Source organism: Pimephales promelas, chromosome 11, assembly GCF_988280905.1.
Source record: "Pimephales promelas chromosome 11, fPimPro1.hap1.1, whole genome shotgun sequence".
Lineage (NCBI taxonomy): Eukaryota > Metazoa > Chordata > Actinopteri > Cypriniformes > Leuciscidae > Pimephales > Pimephales promelas.
The window spans coordinates 10,836,208-10,855,215 of record NC_142779.1 but is presented as its reverse complement, the minus strand read 5'-3'; the positions used below and the strand labels follow the sequence as shown (position 1 = coordinate 10,855,215).

Sequence of the window (19,008 nt, the reverse complement as noted above, 5' to 3'; positions counted from 1 at the left end):
CACACAAAATTTCATCTCAGAAAACAGACAAAAATGGCCACACAAAAGTATTTTCCTAATCTTTGACTCCTGTGACCCTTACAAGTTAATTAATGGACGCATTAGGAAACGTGATAAACAAAACATTGTCCTGGAACGTCAGGAAGAGTTCATTCATTATAACTGGATTTTATGTGGCATTTATAAAGGCTGTGAATCACTATTGGAAAAAAATAGAAAAGAAGTACCACTCTATTCCCATCAAGCTACAACTGATGTAGCTTAGATGAGGGGAGAAATGTCTTTAAAAACCTTCATTATCCTGTTCATCAGGTTTAAAGCTTTTTGTAAGTGGCCTCTGAATCACACAGAATTGCAAAAAGTCTGTCACAGAAAAAAATACCTTTAATGCTATATAAATCACTTTGAGATACATTTACCTGTATACATTTGCAGATGCTTTTATCCAAAGGCCAACATTTTAGGCCACCACACAGATTTCTGGCTGGAGTAATTCAATGCCTGATTTCAATCAACCTGGTCCAGACCTCTACAGATCTAAAGGTGACACTCTTTCTCTCATATGGCAAAACCGCTCCTGATAGTTATCGTTGGCTCTGCCTAGATTTCATTTCCTCACAGGATATTGGCTCAACTCCCATAGCTAATGTACAGGAGACAAAGAAACAGAGTGAAGAAACCATGGATGAATAGAGCAGATAGAGCAGAGGTAGAGAACAGTAGATGCAGTAGAGAGGAAACCAAACCCATTTTAATTGCAAGCTTAATAAAATATGTTTTTGTGCTGAGGCAATCTGCTACCTAGTCTGTTGGTTGTATTAAAACAAAAGGTCTGTGCAGAAGAGAAAAAACACTGATTCACAACGCCTCTCAGCCAGAGTGCTACAATTTTAATTAGGGTTTATTTTCCCTGAATCTAATTAGAGGTACAAGAGTTGGGAAAGACATGGCAAGAGGATACGCAAATGAAAACCGTTTTCTGTGTCATCTTGAATTCAGTCCCTCATTGCAAGAAATATTGCATAAAAAGAACTAATACTCCCTCTTCTCTTCCCTTTAAAAGTTGACTCAGAGAAAGAAAGAAAGAAAGAAAGAAAGAAAGAAAGAAAGAAAGAAAGAAAGAAAGAAAGAAAGAAAGAAAGAAAGAAAGAAAGAAAGAAAGAAAGAAAGAAAGAAAGAAAGAAAGAAAGAAAGAAAGAAAGAAAGAAAAATAATAATACGTACTGTCGTTTAATACATTTGGTCAAAATTTTGTGTTATAAAAGATGAAGTGCGATGCACAGGCTGTGGCTTTGATTAGAAGGCAAATACCAGATTGACATTGTTCTCGGCACATAAAACATTTGCCTTTACAAACACCATGTTTTTTTTTTTTTAATAATTAATTAAAAATTTACCCTTGCACTACAAACAAGCAGAGACATTCTCCAAAATGTGTGCACAATGTATGCGCTTTTGCCGACAGTTTGATGACCAAATAGAGTTACGAGGTTTCAGCTTCAGTATAAAGTATAGACAAAAAATGTTTAAAAATACCATTATTAGTAGTATTTTTTTCTAATTAAACTGTTTTGTTACAAAAGGGAAAGAAACGAACAGAAATGTTAAAATACTGGTTCTGTTCGGAGAGAACCAATTGATTTTTTCTTCGATTTTTAAAAAAAAAACAATGAAATGCCAATCCAGAATATTACGCAAACCTGCAATAATTAAATGTTAAATAACAGAAATATAATTTATATATTTAATCTCACTATATTGCCCACTGTCTTTGCTGCTGACTTTCAATGATCAAATTCAACCATTTGGGTTTTCTTTTTTTTTTTTTTTTTGCTGCACCCCCACTGTACAGGTGTGAATTTTCATTTTATTCAGCCTATGGCTTATTCATTTCACTTTTGGTAGAAAAGGGCCTACACATTCCATTTCTGTATTTCACTAGACCACAGTGATAAATGTATGGTGTAGCCAGCCAAATCTTAAAATTGAAGATTACAAAACTTTCTTTACAGCCTTAGGGACAGAATACTGAATTTGTTTTCCTGGGTTGACATTATATCCATTCTTTTATTACAAAAGTTTTTGTTTTGACAGCACACTTTAAAAGTAATAAAACTTAAAGTTTTATTTATTTATATATAGTTTATGAAACAAAAAAAATAATATGAAACAAATAAATGGCATAGTGTTGCCCCAATAATATGCTGTCATACTGTTATGAGAAATTTGAGTTTTTTTCTAGTATTATATGAACAAATAAATTGTAAGACTTAATGTTTAATATACAGTACATCTTAATTAAATTGAGCTTTTACAAATTAAATACCTGTACAAAGTTGTAGTAAGCTTTATCAACTCAAAATTGATTCACTGCAGCAATCGGTTACATGCCAGTAAAAGTCAGTCAACTTAATATATTTTACAGTGTTGCACCAGGCTTTAAAGTGCTAGATGCAGTGAAAAGCTGGTTTGCAACGCAGTGCAATTCTAAATGAGCATAATCACTCCACTCAGTGCAAACATAATTAGACCAATAAACAGTAATACAAGTACAAACAGCATTTTCTGCTGTCTAAAGTCAGGGAAAGAGTCTGTTCATAACTTAATTTTGTTTCATACACGCTGCAGCAGGTCGGAAAGGTTGCCCTCTGTATCCACAGCAGGAAGAACAGAAGACCAACAGTTACAAGCAATTGCACATAAACATTTCCAGGAAGCCTGCTGGTGATTAGAAAATGGCCTAATTTGCTACTTTAATGAATTAAGCGAGTGCAGTGGATTTTAGGACAGTGCTTTAGTGGTAGTGATGTATATTTGGACAGACTGCAGCCAGTACGTGTAAAGCCAGTCAAGGCTGTCCAAGCAAACTTGTGCAATCAGACAAAGTGGCTTGGGCACACAGAGCCAACCCAGACCTAAGCCAAAAATGACCACTCCCTGACACCAGAACAGAACCAGCACAATCCAGAGTCCACGAGCCCTTGCCTTTACTTGAGCTGCAAAACACTGTACAAACATAGTGCAGTAGAGAAGCGCCAGGTGGAAGTGAAAGTTGCCACGCTACTGTAGTAAACACTGTGGGAGGAATTTGCTAAGAATGAGCACAATCTCTCATCCTTTCTTTCACTCTCCCTTGGCTCCACAACCTCCTTGTCTAAGGTACTGTAAAAGATTCATAAAATAACAGACACCATCTGGCCCACTGGCATTCGACTGCTTTTTATGAGGATTTAATGATGGCTAAATATTACTGTCAGCACTGAAAGGAACACTTTAAATCATTCACTGATATTACTCATAAAAGTCTCCCATTTAAAAAAGCCCACATTAGCCAAAGCTGCCAAAGGCCGTAGTAAACCTATAGTGTGTGCACCACGCACTGGGATCATAAGCCATAGAGAAAACAACAGTCGTAAAATTCATTGTTGGCTTGCAAGGAATGGCTGAAATAAGTTCAATTGGTGTTTAATATTTCAAGGTAAGAGCAATGTAAAACACAAGGCACACTCTTTGTTCTCCATATCAGCCCATAATATATGATTATTTAAAGTGTTGTCAAAGTTTACAGTGCCTGACTCTGCAGAAGAAAGTTTCATGAACTTGCTAAGCCAACAAGCAAAAAAATATCCCGTACATTTTTTTTAAAGCTCGCTGAATGAAGAAATGAATGTGTACCATTCCCCCACATACCCTCAGACAGATGCCTATGGCCAGACATTATACCACAGAGGTCAAAGGTTTCAGAAGCAATCCATCACAGAGGTCTTGCCTTGAGAAAGGTCATACTGAGGATATCTGTAAACCTACGTTAGCAGCCCCTCAGCTGCGTGTATGCTTACAGATTTACAAATGATTTGCATGACTGGAGCAACACACACTGGCATGCTCTGTTCCAAAACCTAACGAGACACCTTGCTGTCATGTTTGCAGCCTACATTGGCAGCTCCCTTCTAAAGCTCAAAGTATACTTCGGTTTTTGTTTGTCAGCATAGAACTTGTACACCCCGATTTTTCAAACCATGCACACTCTACCCGCTCAGCTCGCACATGTTCCTTGAATTTTTGGTGCTAATTAGTTGCTCAACAATGTGGTAAGACTGAAGAGACCGAAAAAAAACAACATCACTGAAGATGGCACCAACAATATACATCTGTGTTGACAAGTGCTTGTGTGAGGGGGTTAAGAGTCTAATTTAACACATTCCCCGCCACTGACGGGATTTTCCATCATTTATGATGCTACACTTTCCCGCCATTGAGCTGTTCTGGCTGTCCATGTTTTCACTTTTATACTGTAGGGGGTGCTGTTATGCATCTTCTGTAAGAGTAAAGCATTTTCGGATCCAAAAGGAGTCGATAGGGGATTGCTTACGCACAATTAAGATAACAGGATTTATTCAACAGCATTTAAGTCAAAACTGCTTAAGTCAAAAGAGGTACACGACTTTGCAAGCTATGGGATGTTTTGTCAAACTACTCCAGCTATGTTTTGATTATTGTTCTGAAAAAAGTCTTTGACAAAAAAAAAAAATTTTCTCAACATTTTGTTTAAAATATTTTTTTTGTTTTGTTTTTATGAAACATCTACATTCAAGTGCTGATAAAAAATATAATGACTTCTAAAGGATTGGAAAAATGTCCAGTGAGTGGTGCTAAGCATGTTCAGTTTTATCTGAGACAGGAATGTGAGTTTGAAAATGATCAAAAATTCTGGTGAGTGGAGCTAAAAGGTCAATGCTCTATCATGTCTGAAATGAAAGGATTAGTTCACCCAAAAATGAAAATTCTGTCAGTATTTACTCACCCTCATGTTGTTCCAAACCTCTATGTGTTTATTTGTTCTGCTATACACAAAGGAAGATATTTGGAAGAATGTTTTAATCAAACAGATCTCATTCCCCATTGACTACCATAGTATGTATTTTTTTATCCTACTATAGTAGTCAGTGGGGAATGAGATCTGTTAGTCTGCAGAACAAAGAAACACATAGAGGTTTGGAACAACATGAGGGTGAGTCATTTTTGGAAGAACCCTTTAATGTACCACCTAACCGGACCCTAAACCTAACCGATATTGTAAAAAAGTAAACATGAGACAAAACCATGCAATTTAAGTTTGCTTCGACAAGTCTTTTAGCTCTTTAGCGATTCAAGTTTCACGGGACTCATACCCGAGTGCTCCATATTGCAAGTGCAATATTGTGCTTTCAAACAAGTTTACTACATCAGAATAGCCATTAATATGGAGCTGCAAATGTGATGAGATGAAAACATCATACAAAAAGTTTATTGAGGTCGTAACATAGTATTGTTCTAGGATCTGTCTGAAAATAAGCATTCATTGATAATCTGTCCCTGTAATTATCATTTGTGTAAAAAATGACTAAATGTTGTTGGGGTTTTACTGCCATTAATGTTTAATTTCAGCTGAAAACTTGCAAAAATATAAGTAGAGGCAAGTTTTTCCAACCTTAAGTTGGCATTTAGGTTTTTTTGTTTTGTTTTGTTTTTTGCATTTTGGGACATAATTGACATTTTGTTAACTTTATATACAACTTATTTTTGTTTTTCCTGATCAACGGTGCATTCTGGGGTCGACTTTAGAATTTGACTAACAAACGAACCTTAGATGGCAGCTAAGTTATACCATTTGAACAGGTTTCGAATCTTGAGCATATGATGCCTTGAAATGCTGCCTACATAGAGTTCCCTTGGTTTTGGAACAGAGCCACAGACACTTGCTTTTCAAAAAGGGAAAAGTGAGAGCACTGACGAGATGGTATGTAGACTATTTAAAGGTTCTGCACTGGGAGGTCTTCCATAAGGGTACCACCAAAGATTTGATTACAGACACCACACATGCAGTCATTGCATCCTGTATGCATCTTGCTTGCATATGTCGGCAAAGTTCTGGGAAATTCCATTATGACTCAACTGTGCATTCCAGTAGATCTCCACTGGCTTATCAGCTTTCTGTAATGAACTGTCAGTAATATCACACAGCAGCAGCTTGAATGAAACAATTTACAGTAACTGTACCGCTGAGTGTGCGTGCATTCTGTATCTCACAATATGTCACAGGATCCATGCATACTCAAGAGTCATAAATCACAATGTATATGGTTAATGAATCCCAAGTGCACTGGCAGCGTATATTATAAGCATTATAAAATGGGAAGTGCAAAAATGTCCAAACATAGGGACTATTATAATTTTTCCAAAGATCTCAACAGGGAATTTGACAGGAATCATTATTTTTGCATTTCCACACTTCACCTTTTAGGAAGTACAAGCAAAATCAGATAAGGATACCTATGTCATAGGAGAGGAAGTCGGAGGAGAAGCATTTGGCCCCGTTACTGAGTGAGGTGTCATTATGAGTGTTTCCCCCGAACACCAGAAGAACTCCACTGATCAGCACAGCGGAGTGGAGGTACCTTGCCAGGCCGCTTTCCTTCAGAATAAACCTGGGGAGAGGCAAACACACATCTCATTGGCTATTGTATTGCAGCATGTGCTGAGTGTTTAGCGTATGGGATGGAACAGTTGGTCTGAAGGTCACTCTCCACAGGCTAGGTCAGATACACAGACGGACGCCATCAGTAATATGGCACCACAGAGACATCTACCCACACATAGAAATACATGTGTATGCATAAGCGCCATTTATGCACACACAATCACAAACTCACAAAACTTGTATTGTAAGTACGACACATGAAGAACCAGTCGGTATTTACATTGATTTAAGTCTCACAAGCTTTAAAGGACAAACTCCGTATTTTACACTTAAAGCCCTGTTTTAAGATTGTCTCTGATGAAATAGAACGGTTAAGATTGAAATTTGGACACATGCTGCTGGCCCGAGAATTTTCGGTTTCTGTGGTAGCATCTGCGTTTTCTTAATCTTAATACTGGGTGTAAACAGGGTCAGACAAAATATTTCAGTAACGTTTTTTGATTCACATTAAAAAAATAGTTTGTTCAGGAATCGGACTACACTGGTAATGCTAAATGTTTTTGGTCCTCTCAAATGAGACGGCTCCTAAGAGGTGTTCAATTGTGTATCAGACTACATGGACCACACTGCATGATTCTGATTCATTAAAATGTTGTGTTCTTGTGTGATATAAACACACATTTGAGAAATGAGAAACTAATTTTCATATTCCCTTTTCCCTCTATTTTAAATTCTACCCTAAATTTCTCACTTCAAAAAGGCAAAATGGGTTCCTAGATTCTTTCAACACTTCTCCCTTTTGCTTTCCATCCAATCTGTTATGTCTGTTTAGACCTCATTGTGATTGTGTCTGTGAGGATACACACTCTGTGTCACTCTGTATCCACTCAGCACTCCTCTCTACACTGTCAAACACCCCAAGCACTGTAAGCGAAGTGTTGTTTGATGCATTGTGCAGCTCCTTTCACTTGCTTTGCCAATCAAAAGCCAGAGAGTGAGGAAATCGCAGTGTGCATGAGTGAGAGATCCTTGCATTTAAGGGTTTTTTAAGCTTTTAGAGACAGGTTTCACCGTTAGGCCAAGCAAAGACACAGTATAAAGGCAAAGAAAAAAAAAATGGGCATGTGTCTTGTTTTTAATGTCTTCCATCTGCAAGCACAGAAGATGGTGACGTTCTAAGAGAAATGGATACAAAAGCATCCTTTGTGCAGCCGACAACTTTTAAGTGAACCATCTTTGAGCATGAAAAGGAACGAATGTGAGAACGAAACCTCAAATTAAGTTCTACCGCTACTTTGTGCTTTGTCATAAAAGCATTGGTGGTACCTCTGAATTCAATTGTAGGCCAATGCAACGTTCATTATGAACAAATGTCATAATCTTTCCAAGTTAGGTTTTTAGTAAAAAGTCATTTCGATTCAAATAGTAGCACCAAAAGCAGACACAATCCATCTGTTTTAGCGACCAGACAACACCAATAGCATGAGTTGAGTGGGACTACCTGTTTGGTGCCACTAGTGGTGCACAAATTACACCCTTCCTTGATCAATGCAGTATGGTCTAGCTAGTCTTAGGCTGTAATAACTGGACATAATAGTTTACCTAGTTTGCCTGTTTCAGATAGTCAAAGTTGCTCTGCAGTTTTTAAAACCCTTCCCCTCTAAGCAGCCAATAGACTAGCCTGACCAGACTGGCAGACCAGTTAAAACTAGAAAATGACAGAATGTCAGAATTCTGTCATTATTTACTCACTATGCCATTCTAAACCTGTATGACTTTCTTTCTTCTATGGAACATACAAGAAAATATGTATTATTTTATTTTTATTTTTTTCAAAAGATGTTTTTTTGTTTTGTTTCCACCATTCGGCCCCACTTTATATTAAGTGTCTTTAAGTACTACTTACATTGAAAGTAATAATTTGATACAATGGACGCATTGTGTACATACATGTTTTTACATTGTACTTACATTTTAAAAATACCTGCATGTAATTACAGCTGTAATTATGTAATTACATTTGTAATTACACTGTTGACTTTAACCCACCCTTAAACCTTACCCGTATCACACCTCAATAGCAGCAAAAGTGTTTTACAATACAACAGGAACACAATAACCTGTTGTACTTATTTTTCGATGTAAGTACATAGTACTTAAAGCCACTAAATATAAAGTGGGACCCAACATTCTTCTAAATATCTTATTTCGTGTTCCATAGAAGAAGAAAAAAACATCATACATGTTTGGAACATGATGGGGGAAAAAAATTCTACCCCTTAATTATTATTTACATCTCGACATGGATGAAGGAACATCACCTGCAGCTCAACCTGGCTAAGACTGAGCTTCTCATCCTCCCTGCCTACTCGTCTCTAGAGCACAACCTCAATCACCCCATCAAGGTCAGTCAGAAATCTTGGAGTAACCTTTGATGATCGGCTGACCTTCACAGACCACATTTCAAAGACAGCTAGACCATGTAGGTTTGCTATGCACAACATCAGGAAGATCAGCCCTCTCCTAACTGAGCATGCAACACAACTTCTCTTTCAGGCCCTAGTCATTTCTAGGCTTGATTTACTGGACTTCCATCATGCGCAATTAAACCTCTACAAATGATCCAGAATGCTGCAGCTAATCTGGTCTTCAACGAGCCCATAAGGGTCCACGTCACTCTTCTGTTCATCTCTCTGCACTGGCTGCCACTCGCTGCTCGCATCAAGTTCAAGGACACTTGCGTACAGATTGGCCACAGGATCAGCTCCCTCCTACTTCCACTCATTACTACAAGTCTATATCCCTAGCAGAAGCCTACGATCAGTCAATGAGCGACGGCTCGAGGTACAATCAGCCTCAAAATCACTCTCCGGAACATTCTCATTCACGGTACCCATGCTAGTGGAATGATCTCCCTACCCTCATCCGGAATGCAAAATCCCTGTCAGCATATAAATGACAACTGAAAACTCTTCTCTTCCGTGAGCACTTAACATAAAAAAAATATAAATAAATAAAAAAGTCCTTTTCTTTTAAATCCGTGCTTCTCTGGCTTATGCTACCAGTGCAATGTCTGAACTATGTATTTTGAGCACTCTTCACGATGACTTGCTTGGTTTAGTGCTCAGTTGTAAGTCGCTTTGGATAAAAGCGTCTGCATGACTAAATGTAAATGTAATTTTTTATTTTTCTCACAGGGTTATTACAGAAATATTTGTAAAAACACCTGTGAAAAGTCTAGCATGTTGGATGGATTCATTTCTCTTGGACTAAATCTCCAAAAAAAAAAAAAACTCGCCCTGGCAACAGCAACCTGGCATCATTTATAGTGTCACTAACAGCTTATTTGTAACATAATTCATTCATGTCAGGAAGTCTTGGTCAGCACACTCACTGGCTTAGGGAAGATGTGAATCCTGCTCACATGTGTGCTAAGGGTCTGATTTGTGTGTGGATGAAAAGTATCCGTTGTTTTGTTTTTTGTATTTTTTAGAGGGCAGAGGGTGAAATGGTTATTCAGAGTCACACAATGATATACACAGGCAGGCACACACACTTTCATAGTTAAAGAGTATAACATGTACACAGTGTGGATACTCACCAGGTGTGCGTGTTGACCTGATAGCGGTATAAATGATCCACTAGGCCATATTTGTTGGCAGGGAGGGCTTTGTATCCTCCATGGACATATATGGAATGTGAGGAGCGGTCATAAACGCTGCTGTGACCATATCCTCCCTGCACCAGCGCTCCATTCGTCTCTGCCACCAACCAGGAGTTAGTGCCTGACATAGAGTTAGAATTTACTCTTAGAAATTCATAAGTGCATGTCACATTATTACTCAGAAATCATTCCAATATGCTGAATTGATGCTCAGGGAACTTTTCTTATTATTAACAATGCTGAAAACCTTTGAGTTGCTTCATATGTGGAAACTAAACAAAATTCCTGATTGAGAGAATTTTAAAAGAATTATCTAAGAATTAAAATATAAAATTAAAAACTGAAAAAGAACAAGAACAAGAAAGGATCAGGCAAAAAAAACATCTTTCTTGATCTAGTTATACATAAAATCAGTGTAAACCCTTTAAAATGTAGAGTTGTAGTTGTAGGGGTGTATTGGGACACAACTGACTGTTTGGTAAAGTATGTAGCCTACCTCGGTTTTAAAATGACGGTAGGGTTCAGGAAGGGGGAGAAAACTAAACATAAAATAGCTTTTTTTATTATTAAACAGTGCTTTACTGAACAAATGGTGTCTCTGTCTTTGAATTAATTAAATTATAATTAAAATTATCTCTGGTTATGCTATAAACTATTTATGGAGCTCTTACTTGCACATTAGTGAGTTATAATATTAATTAGTTAACAACAGAGCCCATATTAGCATAAATTCAGTTGCTCTTTTTAGATATCAACACTCAAATAACAAATTGTATGCAAGTATGTAAACATCAGATATAAGGCCGTTTTCGCATTAACTTCTAAATCTAATTATAACATTATGTTTTTACTCCAATTTGTTGTAGAAATAATAATTTACACAGTGGCTTTATTCAAACATAACGTACATTATTCTAGTCATTACTAATACCAGTACTCCCCTACTGGAGTGTATGAATAGGCTACATTTAGCAAAAGAGTTAATTTATCTGTCAAACAAGCTGTGGACATTGAATGACTTGCCTGGAGTAATACGTGACATTGTTTACCAGATGTTTCATTGACGTCTTTGCGCGGATAAAAATAAAAATGAAAAAAATCATAATTCGTTAGGCTACATGTAGCCTTTAGTTCAGAATACCTTCATATGTTCATTCATGTTTATTCTGTAGTAACCGTTAGTGAATAGGAAGAGATGATTGATTCACTCAAGCTCCGAGGTAACGTTAACCGACCGTTACCGCTTGAACTGAGGCGCCTAAACAGTAATCTGTGGCGTCAGTCACATCAATAAACGTAAAAAAACAGCATTTTTTTATTTGAATTTCGGGATAAAATTAACCGAATTTGAAAGATGACACTTTGTTTCTTATCGAAAGTAACAAATGGCAGAGCTTATTAGCTTATTACAATTATTGGTGGTGAGGTTAACGCTCGCTGTATTCGTCGTGTAAGTTACGTTGTTACACATAAGACATGAGATTCTAGGCTTGAAACCTGGACTTGTGATGGTCATACAACGATCTTACATAGAAGACAATTAAAACCAATCAACAAAGTAAGTTTGTTAACATGGTGATGAGGGAACACGAAACTATGCGGGGTCAAAACAGAAACGCGAACAATTAAAATGGAACTGCAACGAAAGACCACGTGTCAGCAAACCGGTTAGTCATGTGAGCATTGGTGGTTCAGTGGTAGAATTCTCGCCTGCCACGCGGGAGGCCCGGGTTCGATTCCCGGCCAATGCAACATTGTTTTTCCTTTTGTTGCTGTTTTTGTTTTGCAATGCAAACACGTGACATTTAACTTTAATAGAAAATGGGAAACAAACAAGTATACAATATATTAATTAAATACACTAAAACATTTTAAAAAAAGAGGTTGCATGACTATCTAACATGCTGACATTTTATATGCTAGCTTGACTTCAAGACCAGGGTAAGTGCTCTCTGGTAGAACGTCTGAAATCAATTACACACGACAGAGAAGATACCATGGTTAAGTGTTCTCTGCCTTTCATTGATATCCTGGCTTGTTACATCACTACATATTTATCTATCTCAAGTTTAAGCAAGCTTCTCTTCAAATATTGCGTCACTCTAATTTTGCCAAATTCTTTATGTCATCAAGTTCACAGATGCGCAGTCGGGGTGCACATTCATTTTCAACAGCTCTAATAAGCTCATGTATTTATTTAGGGAGGAAAAACTGAGGGAAAAAAAGAGTGGGGAAATGCGAGAGCATAAGAAAGAAAGATTTAAGTGGAGTCTCAACAGAGCTCAGACACATTAATCACTGTTCAATCCCAGACAGTGCACTTCAGGTACCACCACTTCTTAATGACCTAAAGCATGAGTGTGTGTTTGAGTGGGTGTGTGTTTGTGACAGAGAGTGGACTAGAAAAATACCACTGAAAGAAAAGAACCTTCACTTTAATGAGTCTGGCCGTGTCAACTCACCATGTCGGCAGTAAAGTACTGTGCTAATGACATGTTATATTACACTGCCATCTGCTGGAAGCCAGAGGAACTGTCTGCATTTGTCAAATTTACATCAACACAACCACATCTTAAAGCTTTAGTTCACTCAAAAATGTAAATTATTTCATTAATTACCCACCCGCATGTCATTCCAAACCCATAAAACTTTGTTGATGAATGTTTATATGTGAATAAAAGACTAAATTCAATCTGTTCATCACATAAAACGATCGTGTCTCTTCAAAAAAAATTGACTAAACCGCTCAGTTTAAATGTATTAGGATTCTCTTTGTGAACAGTTGCATAACTCTCAATGGAGAGACAGCTCTCAGATTTAATAAAAAATATATTAATTTGTGTTCCAAAGATGAATGAAAGTCTTACTCGTTTAGAACGGCATGAGGTAATGAGGGATATGAGTAATTAATGACAGAATTTTCATTTGGGGGTGCACTAACCCTTTAAGACTGTCATGAAACTACATGAAACTCATGGTGCAATCAAGTCCTCCTGGGAAATTCATATTTTTGAGTTCGTTCAAATCACTTTGGTTGAAGCGAGATGGCAATGTAACTTCTACTTGAACATTCAACAACATTTTTTTAAACTCTACAGCTACAAATTGACACACAAAAAATGCGTGCGTGTGTCAGGTGTGTTTTTGTTCTCTGTTTTCATTCACCTTGGAAACTCTGGGTTTAAACAAAATCCAACGTTTCTCACACATTCCTTAAATGTGTAAATACAATCTTTCTCACATGACTTGATTGCACCATCAGTTCACAAAATATTTTCTCAATAACAGTTCCATATTGGCACTCACGAATGTTGTACTCCTGGACGTGGCTGAGGTAGCTATAAATTGGTGAATAGCCAAAAAGCACCACCATGATAGGCTCTCCATTTCTGTTGTCAACTATATGAGCAGTATGTCCCTCCACGGCGAAGTGTTGGGACTGCAGCAAGGGACTGGGCGTCCTGAGGGACCAGGAACGGCTACATGTATCAAACTGCCACAGTTCATCTGTTATGTTCCCAGAGCCTGCCTCGAGCTTCCCACCAAACATGTAGATATCATCCTGCAAAGAGCAGTGAAGAGAAATGAAGACATTATGAGATCCTGTGCAAGCATTTGAAGCATTACATCCCCTCAGGCTGAGCAAAAGTTGGACACCAATTTCCCAGAATCATAGGAGCACATATTCTCTTGCGTATACAGCCAATCAATACACTGCATATAAAAAAGGACTCCTTGGAGAAAAGACTCAAGCCTAGTGGTGACACCGCTTGAGTCTACTAAATATTTTTGAGTTATACGGTTTTGTTTTGTGCGGACTGACAAAAGAAAAGGACTGCTGCATTGGCCGGGAATCGAACCCGGGCCTCCCGCGTGGCAGGCGAGAATTCTACCACTGAACCACCAATGCTCACATGAAATTAGGAGATGTTCTCCAGGGGTCATGTGAGGCTAATGCACATGTGGAACGTCAACAATAGTAAGCACTTCTTTAGACTATTTACTATTGTGATTATGAAAACAGACAAATTTGATTATAACAACTTTAATTTGCAGTCAAAGTTTGAGGTCAGTAAGACAGTTTACACAAATATGTTAAGCAGCACAACCGTTTTCAATATTGATAATATTATTCAGAAATAAAACACATTTTAAAATAGATTTAAATACATTTTTTTAAATATTTAAAGGCACACCGCGGAACTTTTGGCCACTAAAGGGCGCTCGACCTGTAACTTTCACGTCTAGCGTCCCTAGAGGCCACAAGCTCCGCAGCAAAAGTCAACAAACAGTCAACTGTGACGAAAACATACAGACGGCAATCAAACGCGTGTTGAGGACTCACGTCAGAATCTGAGGAAGTCGGGGGTGACGTATTGACATACGCCGTAAAGCGGTCGAATTTTGTAGTTCTTTTTGTGCTCGGGTTCCTACCCGAAACCCGAAGTTACATAGTGCTAGTAAAAGCGATACAGACACCTTCAGGCTACGGCAGACGTGTCAACATATTGTAAGTCGATGTACCATCTCAATGGGTTTTGTTAATATGTTATAAAGGTTGAAAAGTTTCACAGTGTGCCTTTAAAACATAATAGAAAACAGGTAATTTATTTTGTAATATAATAAATTGTAATATTACAGTACTTTCGATCAAATAAATGAAAACTGTGATAAAAATATTATCCTAATATTTATGTGTGTGATATGTATTACGCATCATGTGTTCATATTCAGTTGATATACTTCTAATCCTCTGTAAATGCACATTAACTAGCCTGCTACTGCATTCCTATCATCGAAGTGCATTCAGCAGTTTATGACAAATAAAGGCATCTACAAGACAGCAGCTTAATGAAATACAGTCATGTGTATTTTGAACAGGACAATGACTTGAATTTGTCCATTTGCCTGGGACCTTTCTCCACAATGAAGGCAGTTCATTTAAAACATAATGTGCACAGAGAAAGTGTATATAGTGATGGAAAGTGTGAGCTACAGTGTAAAATTCATCGGGAAAGAATGTGATTCATATAAATGTTTTCAGCATACATTTTCACAATAGACAAAACATTTTTTCTTTATTGTTCCTTCATCCTATAAGTCATACGATTTTGTTTTGTGCGGACTGACAAAACAAAAGGACTGCTGCATTGGCCGGGAATCGAACCCGGGCCTCCCGCGTGGCAGGCGAGAATTCTACCACTGAACCACCAATGCTCACATGAAATGAGAAGATGTGCTCCAGGGGTCATTTGAGGCTCATGCACACGTGGCTTCTTTAACCAATGCAATGAAAGTATGAGTCATTACTGACAGTTGAGAAACTAGAGTATTTAATATGAGATAAAAGAGGGCTGGAAAAACGAACGGAAGGGTAATAAAAGAAATGTGTAGCATAACTGAGAGTGTGGCGTGTTTGTGCAGTCCCACATGACCACGTGACCTCCCAAAGCAACTTTCATGTGAGCATTGGTGGTTCAGTGGTAGAATTCTCGCCTGCCACGCGGGAGGCCCGGGTTCGATTCCCGGCCAATGCAACAGTCCTTTTTCGTTAGTCAGTCCTGAAAGAAACAATTTAAATCTTAAAGAAAACTTAAATCTTTATCATAACATTAAAACGAATACTTGGCTTAATTTACAACTGTTGTCATTTTGAATAAAAGCCTGCTCCCTTTTCAAGCTGAATGAAGGAAGTAAAAGCAACACAACTGAACACAGTTAACACATAAAAGTACGGTTTATCATTAAACGTTAAGCGTTAAATGTAATGCTAGGTTTAGATGGCTCTATCACTCTTATTAATCGCTCAACTTCGATCTGAAATCACTCTGCAGCTTGATGTTTAACACCCTCCTTTAGGTAGCATTTAGCCATAAACTGTCCAGCTTTTTAATGTAGTGATTAGTGCAGTACTTGTCAATTACAATTAGAATAATTTCTGAATAATAAACACTAAAACTATTAAAATATCCCAAAAAAACATGCACCGTCCTTAAGTGCAACAAGTTTCTAAACACTATTTGAGCTTGTAACATTATGGACACCAATGACAGAGGTTACATCTTTTCAATTGTAAATCAATGGTTCTGCATATCAATGGCAAGCAGTTAAATCACTCACTGAGGCATTGTTATACAAAGTATAGAGACTAGCATCATGTTTACCTTGTAAAGAGCCAGAGAGTGTCCATAGCGCTGCAGAGGGCCACCATTGATTGGCACCACATCCCATGTGCTGCTTTCTAGATTATAGCTGAAAAACAGACAGAAAACTGTAAGGAAAGGAAGAAAGAGAAAGTGTGGTGTGCTCATTGCTAGCTAATAAAAGTGGGGAAAGTAGTGTATACGGTGTATAAGGTATATGGTAAAAAAAAAAGTAATATTGTGAAATTTTATTAGAAATACAATTGTTGTTTGTCCTATTTGAACATATTTTAAAATCTAATATATTCCTGAATTATGTGATGGCAAAGCTGAATTTTCAGCATCTTTAACTCAATTCTTCGGTGTCACATCTTCAGAAATCATGCTAATATGTTGATTTGGTGCTCAAGAAACATTTCTTATTATTATCATCATCAGTGTTGAAAATCCTTCCTGCAGCTTAATAGTTTTGTAAAAACTGGGACAAACAGGATACGCTGAACACGGATTAAAAAAGGAGAGAACAGATGCTCCGGCAGAGCAAATACTGTACCAGGCACAGCAAGCTCACTATTCGCGATGCTCGAATTATAGGAAGAATAATATAAAATCGGGGTGGGGTTTATATAAATGGACCTCTAAAGGGAACTGACTGTCTTAAGAAAAGTTTTGATGGCATTTTCTTTTCCACTTACCTATGTATAAAGTAGTGCTTTGTGTACTGTTGTTCCGTAAGCGCCACCTACTGTCAGAGAGTGAATTTTGCATTTTGATTCAGTCTTCCTGTTGTCTGTTCTGTGCAAGTGTGCTGTAGCACCATTTCACAAATATAAAGTCAAATTCTGTTTTTGTTTTAAATATTGAAATTATTCAATATTAAAAAATTAAAAACAACTGCTCATGCTTTATGTGAATGTGTAGCATCTCTTTGTTTGGATCTCTGCTTTTTGCAGTGGCTTCTTTAACCAATGCAATGAAAGTATGAGTCATTACTGAGAGTTGAGAAACTGTAGAGGGCTGGAAAAAAGGAACGGAAGGGTAATAAAAGAAATGTGTAGCATAACTGAGAGTGTGGCACGTTTGTGCAGTCCCACATGACCACGTGACCTCCCAAAGCACTTTCATGTGAGCATTGGTGGTTCAGTGGTAGAATTCTCGCCTGCCACGCGGGAGGCCCGGGTTCGATTCCCGGCCAATGCAACAGTCCTTTTTCTTTAGTCAGTTCTGACATTAGAAAACTTAAATCTTTATCATAACATTTCTTGGCTTAATTTACAACTGTTGTCATTTTGGAACAAATACATTTGCTTTAAATCATGATTGGTGCATCACTAAAAGGAACCCATGTGGACTTCAGAAGGCGGAATACTGGCTGATGATGTCACCACCAGACAGCAAAACTTACTTTATAACCATCTGAAAGGAGCTGTAGTTGAAGGTAAACCCTCCAATCACCCACATCAGCTTCCCAAGAACCACTGCTTTATGAGAAGCCCGGCCTAGTGACTGTCCATCAGGCTTCACGTTAGGCAGAAACCAGTGTGGTTCAGTCGAAGGAAATTTTAAAGAGCAATCTGGACCTGATATGGGAAAGAAAGATCAGATAAGAAACAAGACAAGCAAATTAAACTACACAGAGGTGTGAGGTGTACAGGACCTGTGTGAGTCATGAACTCTAATTTAAGACTCTAAACAAACACTGAGGGCTACTTACCAGAACTGTGGACAACTTAGATTAATTTCTATAACATGGTTAAGAAGTCAAACATCTCAACTAAACATGCTCTATCTTGCTTTGAATTTCAAATGCTAGAACTCATACCCACAAAAAACGAATTAAGATTACTTAAAATAAATAGCTGAATAAATGGTTATAAAAGTAGAAGTAAACACAAAATAAACACTGAGGTCAACATTTGCCGTTGCAAAGCTATGAATCAAATTGCATTAGCATGAATGAGAATTTGCCACCAGAATGTTGAAGGACATTTCCAAAAATGATCCAACACTGCCATCTAGTGATTGTAAAACATTTCTCTAAAAGAATGAGGTTGCCAGTTTACGCCAAGCAGTCTTTTCCAAACTCTTTTCCAGTTATCTCCACAAAAAAAAAAAAAAAAATCACATCATCTTGGAATCTCAATAACAGAAATACAAAAAAGTCAGTTCCTTTAAAATTACAGTCTATTATTTAAGCTGCGAAGATTTTGCTTACCCAAGCCTTAGGCGTACTGGTCAATTAATTAAACACTATAAATTACTATAAAGTACATTGTTTGAGGTGTACCATAAAGCTTATATGGTATAATGTTTAAGACTTAGGCAGAACTTTTGCACAGAACTGATGAAGTCCAGCATCCGCCAAGGACGAGTCAGAGTACAATCTGGACGGTTTAAAAGTTGTCCTAATGCTGGACAGGAGAAGTATTCAGTTTTAATTTTGATTAAATCATTCAATTGTGCTCTTATTTCAGAATTATATTTACAAAAAGCCTTCAAGTCATCCTCCAACACAGGTGTAATTCACATTTTGAGAATCGAGTCACTTTCCCACTTATATTTAGGACACTTTTGCATTGCGATGGCTTGAATATACAGCTACATGTCGTTCAAAATCTGGTCCATTGCACATTTTTTTGACATGACCCAGCATACCTGGTTTAAGAAGTCAATAATATAGGGGAAAAGAAAATATATAATGTATAGTGTTTGCATTTACACAAAGTTTTGCTTTTTAAAGA

At 37.5% G+C, this 19,008-nt stretch overlaps 1 protein-coding gene and 5 non-coding genes across 8 annotated transcripts in view; 3 read left to right on the top strand and 3 right to left on the bottom strand.

The window, feature by feature from the left end:
- The window catches only part of atrnl1a (attractin like 1a), a 207,578-nt gene that overhangs the window by 160,933 nt on the left and 27,637 nt on the right, over nt 1-19,008 (bottom strand). For all 3 annotated transcript variants that reach the window (XM_089116952.1, XM_089116951.1, XM_039672737.2), the window contains 5 exons: nt 17,673-17,847; nt 16,289-16,376; nt 13,431-13,686; nt 10,062-10,245; nt 6,313-6,467 (listed from right to left, as the gene is read on the bottom strand). In XM_089116952.1, the coding sequence (XP_088973078.1) occupies nt 6,313-6,467; nt 10,062-10,245; nt 13,431-13,686; nt 16,289-16,376; nt 17,673-17,847 (858 nt within the window). The remainder of the gene's footprint in view (nt 1-6,312; nt 6,468-10,061; nt 10,246-13,430; nt 13,687-16,288; nt 16,377-17,672; nt 17,848-19,008) is intronic.
- trnag-gcc (transfer RNA glycine (anticodon GCC)) lies at nt 11,805-11,875 on the top strand. Its single transcript has one exon. It is a non-coding gene; the product is annotated as a tRNA-Gly (tRNA).
- Nucleotides 13,964-14,034, bottom strand: trnag-gcc (transfer RNA glycine (anticodon GCC)). The gene has a single exon. It is a non-coding gene; the product is annotated as a tRNA-Gly (tRNA).
- On the bottom strand, nt 15,271-15,341 carry trnag-gcc (transfer RNA glycine (anticodon GCC)). Its single transcript has one exon. It is a non-coding gene; the product is annotated as a tRNA-Gly (tRNA).
- On the top strand, nt 15,591-15,661 carry trnag-gcc (transfer RNA glycine (anticodon GCC)). Its single transcript has one exon. It is a non-coding gene; the product is annotated as a tRNA-Gly (tRNA).
- trnag-gcc (transfer RNA glycine (anticodon GCC)) lies at nt 17,397-17,467 on the top strand. Its single transcript has one exon. It is a non-coding gene; the product is annotated as a tRNA-Gly (tRNA).